Source organism: Electrophorus electricus, chromosome 7 (genome assembly GCF_041902795.1).
Source record: "Electrophorus electricus isolate QZ-2024a chromosome 7, ASM4190279v1, whole genome shotgun sequence".
Classification (NCBI taxonomy): Eukaryota; Metazoa; Chordata; class Actinopteri; order Gymnotiformes; family Gymnotidae; genus Electrophorus; species Electrophorus electricus.
The window spans coordinates 1,874,993-1,885,000 of NC_137503.1; the positions used below are offsets into that span (position 1 = coordinate 1,874,993).

At 43.9% G+C, this 10,008-nt stretch overlaps 1 protein-coding gene across 12 annotated transcripts in view; it reads right to left on the bottom strand.

Moving 5' to 3' along the window:
- The window catches only part of szt2 (SZT2 subunit of KICSTOR complex), an 87,095-nt gene that overhangs the window by 58,780 nt on the left and 18,307 nt on the right, over positions 1 to 10,008 (bottom strand). For 11 of the 12 annotated variants that reach the window (XR_014124594.1, XR_014124593.1, XR_014124595.1 and 8 more), the window contains 14 exons: positions 9,597 to 9,711; positions 9,323 to 9,442; positions 8,719 to 8,916; positions 8,413 to 8,492; positions 7,864 to 8,002; positions 7,360 to 7,590; positions 6,815 to 7,010; positions 5,976 to 6,023; positions 3,906 to 4,030; positions 3,263 to 3,527; positions 2,324 to 2,495; positions 2,136 to 2,228; positions 1,645 to 1,723; positions 867 to 1,175 (listed from right to left, as the gene is read on the bottom strand). Coding sequence is in view for 9 of the 12 variants with exons in the window: in XM_081717976.1 (XP_081574102.1) it covers positions 867 to 1,175; positions 1,645 to 1,723; positions 2,136 to 2,228; positions 2,324 to 2,495; positions 3,263 to 3,527; positions 3,906 to 4,030; positions 5,976 to 6,023; positions 6,815 to 7,010; positions 7,360 to 7,590; positions 7,864 to 8,002; positions 8,413 to 8,492; positions 8,719 to 8,916; positions 9,323 to 9,442; positions 9,597 to 9,711 (2,170 nt within the window). In the remaining 3 variants the exon portion in view is untranslated. The remainder of the gene's footprint in view (positions 1 to 866; positions 1,176 to 1,644; positions 1,724 to 2,135; positions 2,229 to 2,323; positions 2,496 to 3,262; positions 3,528 to 3,905; positions 4,031 to 5,975; positions 6,024 to 6,814; positions 7,011 to 7,359; positions 7,591 to 7,863; positions 8,003 to 8,412; positions 8,493 to 8,718; positions 8,917 to 9,322; positions 9,443 to 9,596; positions 9,712 to 10,008) is intronic. The other variant, XM_081717973.1, reaches the window with a different exon arrangement.

The window sequence follows — 10,008 nt, forward strand, 5'->3', positions numbered from 1 at the left end:
ACCATGTGCACATCTGATCAATATTCCTCTGTCCTGACACCCAATTGGTGGAATGAACTCCCACGGTTTGTCTGAACATAAAAGCCATTCTGTGTCTTCAAACGCTGACAGAAGACTCTTTGAAAAGTCTTTGAACCTAATCATGCGTTATAGGAAGATTTTTGATTTGCACCTGAACTGCCTGGCCTAGCACTCAAACTGTCTTGTGTTTTGTATCACTCAAGCTGGGTGTCGGCACTGACTAGTGTCTGGCAATTTCTCGGTGTAAGAGTATTTTAGACGAACCTATTTGTGCTAGCTAAGAACACTTTTCTGAACAGAAAACCAAAACACATAGCCATGCAATCTACATATACAAACCACTGACAGTAAAAAGGGGTTTTACTGAAGAATAATTCAAAAATAAGGGAAAAAATAAAACACATGCTGACCAAGCCAGGTTAGGTATCAGAAGGAAGCAAGGGTCACAGTAAAACCTATTAGCATGTGGAATTTGAGCTTTGTGTGTGCCAGCATGTGACCCGTGGCAGTGTGCTGCCTGGGGGTGCACTGTGGTATAAAGTGTCCTGGGTGCTGCAGCGCAAATGGACACACATTCAAAAACTAATGGTTTTTTTATCAGTAGCATCAGTAGCTCGTTTCAATTTCATCAGAGTATTCAAGGTGACTGCAGTGCAGACTACATGGCCTTACAAGAATATATATATATATATATATATATATATATATATATATATATATATATATATATATATATATATATATATATATATATAAATAATTAGTTAGAGAACAGAAGATTAATAGGCAGAAATACTATCTCCTCCCAGACAGGTGGGAATTTACCCAGACAAGTATGCACCTACCCAGACAGGTGGGCAGAGTGCTCATAGGCATGGAACCATGGTGGCTCCGTGTGCCCACAGAGCAGACAAGATGGATGAAGAGAGGGGGCATCTCTGGATGCGTGCCAGCCGGATCCAGCAGAGAGTCTCCCTCCAGGATGCTGAAGGAGTCCTCGTCCTGGTTCATCGTGTCCGACTCTGTCAGGGAATCGCCATCCGCTTCCCTGTCCTCCACCCCGCCTCCGATGGCATTCCCATTACCCTGATCCTGGTACTCCACCTCCAGGTCGGTGTCACTCTCAGACACGATGCAGCAGCCGGACACGTTCTCTGCGCATGGCAAGGTAGCGGAAACGCACAGGCTAGCGAGTTGGGGCTATTAAAGGGGCAGTCCATACAGTTAATGCCAACACAGCTAACTGTGGAACGCTAATAGAGAGCGCCTGCTAGGCAAACCGCCCCTTTAAGGCCAGAGGAGTTGGGTTTTATAATACCACTTTATTGTAGACGCTGCAGTTCTACGGTTATTCTGCAGTGTCAATAAAGGAACCTGTTGCTATTCCAATACTCTAAATGATTGTGTGTGCTCTAAATTTAGAGTCTGACTCTTTCAAATGTTCCTGGTGATTTTATAGAATTGTATTTTAAAAAACAAGAAATGCCAGCAACCGGTCTGTCTTGCGCATTACAGAAATGTTTTTTCTTCTTAAATATCTTCCACACAGTGCATGGACATCTTAGACGTCTAATAGCGTTAATAGCTGTGTGTGTTGCTGCGGGTGTTGACCACCACTCTTACCATCCTCGGTGGCCAGCTCAGCCTCAGAGACCTCCCAGTCCTCACTGGCTTTCCTCTCTTCCTCCCCGTCTGAGTCCTCCTGGAGAAACGTTTGGCAAAAGAATGAACAGAAAATAAAGTTTCAGCTCCTGCCAGTAACCAGGGCTTGCCAGCCCAGTCCACTGGACCCACCAGTCGGTCCACATTTTTCACTCTAACCCAGCAGGTTCACCTGCACCAGGTGTTCAGGGTTCTGAATGGTTTGATGCAGAAGAAGAGTTGGGCAGTGGGCTAAAGCGAAAACATGAACCGTCTGATGGGATTTGAGGACTGGGTCTAGACCACAGGAGACACGCGTTATAAATCATGTGGTTAATCCAACATTAATTAATAAACTAAATCGATAAAAATAAATAAAAATCGTAATACATCATCTAATATCAGAGGTGCTATATCAGTCCTTGATGGAATATAGGAATGAAAGTCCAGCGGAAGTAGTGCGGTGAACACACCTCTTTCCTGGAAGACTCGGGACAGTAGATGAAATAGTGGGGATTAGAAGGAACGGTTTTAAAGTACTGAGCCCCAATGTCCTTGAACTTGTCCTGTAAAAGCAAAAAAGAGAAAACAACACCAGTGAAATGGTGGTCACTGGAGGGATTTGATCAGCCCGTTTCATTCTCAAGTTTCAATACACAACCTGTATGATTTTGTGCAGTTCTGGGTACACTTCACACTTCTGCTTGGATTGGAGGAGAGACAGAGGGAATTCTAGGATTCTGGTGGACTTGGGTTCATCTGTGGCCAATGTGGATGTGGAGGTGGAGATTTTTCCTCTGCACTCTGACTCACTCACATCATCCTGCTCAACGCTAGACAGAAGACATCCAAGACAAATCAGCACATGCAGAAGGAACAGTCACAACAGAACAGTAACGGTACTCAGATTATTGGCGGATCTGATCAAGATTTTCCATTAGGTCACATTCCAAGATAAGATAAATAAATAAATTGCCCAAAAAAGTGTATTTATTTATTTTATTTTTTCCCACCAATTAGTGGAAAGGAAAAGGAAAATAATTTTTTCATATTAAATCTCTAAATAAATATTTTTGGCTAGTGCAAAAGCACAAATCTAGTCCATACTTAATTTGCCAATTTTATTATTGCCTTTGTATTTGCGCTAATTAGATTATGAAGTCTTGCTGCTGGACCTCTACCTGTACCTGCAGAGTACAGTCTCATAGTTTCACACACCTGGATCTAATACTCAGGTGCCAACGAAGACTGAATCAGGTATGAACAAGCATCACCAGGTGATGACTACAGCTCACACACTTTGAGCAGCACTTGCAAGCAAGTTACACATGACAACTTTATTTAAGTATGTTAATTTGTCCAAATATTTATGGTCCTCTGTAACTGAAATATTGGAGAGGACAAAATAAACATATAAGATTTGTATGCCCAGGAAATGTAAATATGACATCATGCATTTAACCTCAAAGTTATTGTTTAATTTCAAATAATATATGATGGATTACTAGGCCAAAGCAACTCAGTCAGCCCGTGTCATTACTCACGGTGCGGATTAAACACAACCATTCATTGCTGAGGATGCAGCGCACTGATGTGGTACCTGGATGAAGAAACCAACGTCGGTCTGTCCGTCCCCTCTTCCTCTCCCTCACCGATGATGAAGGTTGCTGCCACAGTGGGAGTCTTCCTCACGTTTTCCACTGCACAGGACTCGTGCCGCTCCCGGAACATACGGATGTGTCCGCACAGCGTCTGCAGGAAGGAAGTGATGTCGATCTCCTGCAGGGACTCTTCACAGTAGTCCATGGCCGTGAGAATGTCCTGGGAACTGATGGAGTGCGACTGCTGGAGACTGCGGTACACACCTGGGGGTCAGAACACACACACACAGACACACACACACAGACACAGACACACACACAGACACACAGACACACACAGACACACACACAGACACACACAGACACACACAGACACACAGACACAGACACACAGACACAGACACAGACACACATTCATGCATCCGCACACACACATGCACACGTGCATGCATGCACGAACACACAAATAAGATTAAAAAACATTTTGTAATTTTAGAAACACTATTCCTGTAATATTTTATACTCCTACATATTAAATAGGTGTATTAAATATTCTAACACCAATGGTCAGTCTGGAATAACTTACAGAAAGAGTGTGTGTGTGTGTGTGTGTGTGTGTGTGTGTGTGTGTGCGTGCGCCACCTCTGACGTAGCTCTGACAGTAGTGCTCCTGAAGCAGACTACAGTAGTTCGCCAGCTCTTTCTGCTTGTGATGAGGACCCATCAGGTCTGTCCAGGAGGTGCTATTGCGTTCTTGAGAGAGCGACCTGTAAGAAGACCACCCACAGACCCACCCAGACCACCACCTGCCGTTAGAGACAAAACTTTAACGCTTCCACTCAGACAGCCACACTGGAAGATCAGCCAGGACCCAGAAAGCTGCACACTGCCAAGCTGAACCCAGGATCAGTGAGCCTGACACATGTTAGTCTCTAGTGGGGAACCACAACTATAACCAGATCTTGCTAACTGGGTAGACATGATATAAATTATATATAAAAGCACTGTGTACAAAACATGGAGAACAAACACACAGTCCATCACCAGTTCCCTCAGAAAGACCCACTGTTCTATATAAATGCCTTTAAAAAGATGTTTTGGGGCGGTGATAAAATGTTTAGGTCATTTTACTCACATTAAGTTAATCTCTAAATGATTATTTTACCCATATTAAGTTCATCCCTAAAATCCTAATGCCAGTGGTTAATATAAGTAATTATAAGAATTCTCAAGCATTAAACCTCAAAAACTAATTTCATTTAGCGGTGAGAATATTTTAACAAATGCTTGGTTTTAGAATTATAGGTGAAACTAAGATTATGCACTGGATTAACATTATGTAAAAGAGGTTATAACACTACAATGGAATACACTGGATGTGGAATAAATGGTGTTTATAAACAGAGGCGGATGCCTTTGACTAACACCACTCCATCCTCTGTCTCTTTTCAACTATATCAGATCTACAGAACATATATGTTGTATTTGCCAGAGATCACAGGTAAAACAGCATAGGAAGACCTTCTGCTTCCAGACTATGCCTTACAGATCATGAACCAAGGCAAACTAACATCAGACATACAGTCTTTCACAATAAAACTCTATATAATATCTGAGTCACGTGATTCTGCAAATACAGTGTGTAAAGTTAACCCCTTTTATCCCATTAAACTACAGCACAGATGAGAGGGAAATTCAGCCCTTTCGAAACTTTCAGGAAATCACACAATTGGCATTGCGGTTCCACACCACCATGGGCTGGGAAACACAGCAGGAGCCAAAGAGCATGCCAGAATTAGCCTCCCAGACCCAGGGAGTGGCAGACAGACAGGCAGGCACACAGATAGATAGACAGACAGTAACAGACAGATAGATAACTCGGATTGTATTCAACAGGACAGGAGGTCTGTTGGAGATGCCAGGGTTCTAACATTTGCCAGATTGAGAATAACAACATTCCTGAGGCACTTTATTAGAAGCCTTGTACATAATCCTTGCAGGTGTATAATCAGATTAAACCCCATCTGTTGCAAAGCCTGTGATCTCCAGCCCTGACTCTTCATCAAAGGGCAGTTTCTGAGCACAAGTCCTTAGTACACTGGATATTTTTGGCTGACTGATCCCTCTAAACCCGGTACTGAGCATGACGTATTTAAAAATACTCACTCAAACAAGCTCAACACTACATGTCACACTACTATCTGATACACTCACACCAGCACAACACACACTACACACAATGACATGATATCCAGTCAGCAGGGGTCTTGTGGTCAGAAACTGACCCACGTGAGCTGGGTAGGGGGGGCTGATGAACTGTTCAGGCCTGTTTGTATGGCGTCCATTCCATAAATGTCCACCTACGAAATGCACTTAGAAGAACGTAAATTATGTGTTTATTATGCCAGGTATGCCTGTGTGTGTGTGTGTGTATGTGTGTGTGTGAGAGAGAGAGAGAGAGAGAGAGAGAGAGAGAGTGAGCGAGCAACACAGAGAGAGGAGTCATCAATAATGAAAAGAGTGAGTAAGGGGAATGAAGAGAATGACAGAGTGAGAAAGTATGAGAGAGAGTGAGAGAAAGAAACTCTCCCCAGCCCTTCTGATAATCTGTAACCCAGGCAGGAGCTCTCTGTCCCCGAGGTGTGTTCTGTGCGAGAGGGCACAGTGCCCCCCGGCTGCAGGGCAGCAGCTGTAAGCTATAAGCAGCACTACCTGTATTTCTGCTGCAGATTGAGCTCCCAGGACCCTGTGTCTTGAGGTCTATCCTCATCCAGGGAAAAACCAGAAATTAACACATTAGCACACACTCCATGCCACAAGGCTGATCTCAGCACAGGTCAGGGGTCACTGAAGAAGGGCTCAATTATGGTCCAAAATGAACAACAGCCAATCAAGGACTATGGGTAAAGATTTTCTTCGTCTGAAAAGAAAGAGAAAAAAAAAACTGTGGCCAGAAGCTGGTCTCCAGAAGCCTAACCTTGTTTGGACTAGTAAATGCACCCTAATACAGGTATAAATCGTAATGCAAGAAGAGCAATAACCCTAACCCTAATCCTAACCCTAACTATAATACTAATCCTAATCCTAACCCTAACTATAATCACAATCCTAATCTTAACCATAATACTAATCCTAACCCTAATATTAACCCTGATCCTAAAACTAACCCTAATCCTAACCTTAAACTTTACTGTCTACAGTATGTAAAGACTAAACCAAAGGAAAAACTTCAGGGCAATTGCTCTTAATGCAATAAACACACAATGCAGTTTTATGGGCTGTAAAAATATTTTGACCAGTGATTTTTTGTTATTCAGTCCACCTTCATTGGCAGATTGGACAGAGACTTCACTTTGGACCAGAATTTCACCGTTACTGTGTTTGTGTGTGTGTGCGCGTGTGTGCGCACGTTCATGTGTGCGTGTACATGTGTATGTATGTGCGTACATGCGTGTGTGTGTGTGTGTGTATATGTGCGTGCGTGTGTGTGTGTGTGTGTGTGTGTGTGTGTGTATGTACACGTTCATGCGTGTGTGTGTGTGCACCTTTACCTGAGGAAGACGTCTTTGGGCATGGTTCTGGAGAGTGGGTGGACCAGCTGCTGTTTGAGGGAGTCCAGGGCGCAGCTGTAGACGTAGACGGGACAGCGTGGCCTATTTGGGTCGCCGCCGCTCTGCTGTCGGACAAAACTGACATGGCAGTCAGGCTCCGCAAACTGGACACCATCCTTCTCCTCTGGAGCAGAGGCTGAACGTACGCACACACGCATGCATGCACAGCCAGACAGAAACAAACACAGACAGACGATTAAGCAGAGACATGCACAACACACACACAACCAAAAATTAGAAAGAGAGAGAGAGCGAGAGAGAGGTGCACATATACACACATCGAAAAGAAAAAACACTGAAAGTCCTATTCAGGATCTACAGCACCTTGCAGGCAGGTTTTCACTGCCACAAAGACAACAACATTAACGACGTCTATAGTTATAACATATATAAACGTTGAGTCATTAAATGGCTGGTCCACTGTATTTGAATACCTAACTTAATTTTAACACATGCAGTCACGCACACACGCGCACACAGTCTACCTGTATCTGTGCTAGCCTGGTCTGCGGTCTGCTTGTCCTCGCTCTCCCGTTCTGTTGAGGGCGTTTCCGGTTGGCCATCACCAATTTCGCCATGCAGAGCCCCACTGGATTCCACCACAGACTCCACCTCCTCAAGCCCATTGGCTGAGCTGCTGATGGAAGCGGTCCGTGATTGGTTGCCATCGACTTGCGGGTCAGTACCCATGCCAAAAGACATCAAAATCTGAACATCTGAGGGAAAAAAAATTAAAAACATAAATCAACACATCATAAAACACATCAATCCTTCAAATTATGCAAAGGTAAAGAGATCAGAAAGGCATTTCAAAGTGAATTTTTTTTTTTAAATAAATAACTATTTAAACAACACAAAGACAAACATTCCAAACTAAACTAAATCAGTCTTCAAAAAAACTTCACAATAAGCAGAGATGTCGAGATAAACGGAATATTCTGTAATGAATCCGTGTTCCAGAGGGGGGGCGCAGGGATGGGCTGCCGTACCAGAGAAGGTTGCAGGCAGGAACACAAGCAGGACCTGCTGGGGGCTGATGAGCTTGGCGTAGCATTTCCACTGGGGGGCGCTCTGCTCTCTCTCAGTCACCACGGGCTCCTCATCCACCAGATCTGCATTACTGAAACTCTGCCCACACGCACACGCACACACACGCACACGCGCACGCACACGCGCACGCACGCACACGCACGCACGCACATTTAAACAAATATTCACATTCACACACACACATTTTAAAACCACTGCACATGCAAAAACCCATGTAGGCATACACACAGCATGTGTGCATAGACACACAGTCACAAACACAAAATTACATATCCAAACACATGCATAAACACACAAATGCACACATGCACACACAAAATAAACAAACAAGCACATGCCCAGACTGGCGAAGATCCCATATAAACACAGTTCTAAACTGAAGTGTATTGAAGTGCTTGTCAGCGTGGATCCCCAAGGAAGAGTGAGGTGATGTGATGATGAAGGCTGAGTAATGATGAAGGCTTTCATCATCATAATGAGTGGGGTACCTGTAGAGTACTGCTGGAACCGGTCACCTCCTTATTGCTCCCAGTGGTATGGAATGACAATACCGTGTCCTGCCTCTCTTCTGCACGCACACACACACAAACAAACCAACAGTGAAACATTTGTGTAATAAATGTGTAATCAATAGATGAACTTAATGGGTAAATTGATTAATTTAAATTTTAATCTTAAACACACACACACACACACACACACACACACACACACACACACACACACACACACACACACACACACACACACACACAGAACACACAGAACACACACACACACACACAGAACACTACCTTTAATCACAGGCAAAGTGAATGGGGCCACATGACCATCCCGCTCTCTCTCCAAGATATGAAGCATGAAGGTCACATGCTCTCTGTCAGCCAACGCAATCTCCCGGTCACTCAGTTCATTCTGCAGCGAGCTGTGGTAGAGGCCGAGAAGCAGCTCATTGGACAGAGAGGGAGCGCTCTGGAGCACGTCTTCATTCTCTGCCACAGAGGGGATGGGAAAAATAAAAATGTGTTCAAAACAGGATAGCGAGTAAGCGGTATCAAACATGAAGGATACTTTTGTTGACTGAAAAGTTTGCAGAAAATTGGCGTGGTGTGTTTTAGTTTATTTCCTTACACTATTTGCATTTAAAATAAACTTTGTTATGTTTTTACTTCATTTCTAGGTTTTCTCTGGCTCTTTCTATTTTTATGTGAAGTATTTTGAATTGCCATGGTGTATGAATGGTGCTGTATAATAAATTTCTCTTTCCTGTGGAATACTGTTTAATTAGAATGCTCGTTGCCCTCTTGTGGTCAGCGTTATTAATGCAGGGCCTCACTGCTTTTGTGTGGCGTCTGATAGTGGGATAACTGTGTGTGTTTGTGTGTGTGTTTACGATACCTCTGCTGAGTGTGTAGAAAAACAGTTCTATCTGCTGGCACTGGGGCAAGAGCTTCATCAGGTCAAACTGAAAAGGCACCGTGTGTATTCCATCACAGAGAGAACCAGCCGGGGCTTCCCCTACACACACACACACACACACACACACACACCCCCTTAACCCTCGATTGCTCAAGTTGTGGTCAGTCATAATTGTAAGTTGCTTTGGATAAATGCGTCAGCAAAATGCTGTAAACGTAAATGATTGGCCAATAGGAACGTGCAGAGGGCTGACCTGTTGTATCCTTGTTGCTAGTCAAAGGGGCTGTCTGATCTTTGCTCTGACACAGCTGGACCAGGTACTCGAACGTCATCATGGTGGACATGCAGCACAGATCACGAGGAAAGATCTGCAGGAAACGTAAACATGCGCTATACGTCACACGTCGCGGGTCTGCGTGTATGTCACACGCCCGTGTGTATACGTCATACATCGCACATCTGCGTGTATACGTCACACATCGCACATCTGCGTGTACACGTCACACATCTGCATGTACACGTCACATATCATACGTCTGCGTGTACACATCACACATCACACGTCTGCGTGTACACATCACACTTTCCACGTCTGTGTGTATAAAGTGTATAATTCTACAAAAGCCTAGAAAAAAATCTAAGAGAAATGTATACTAACATTTCTA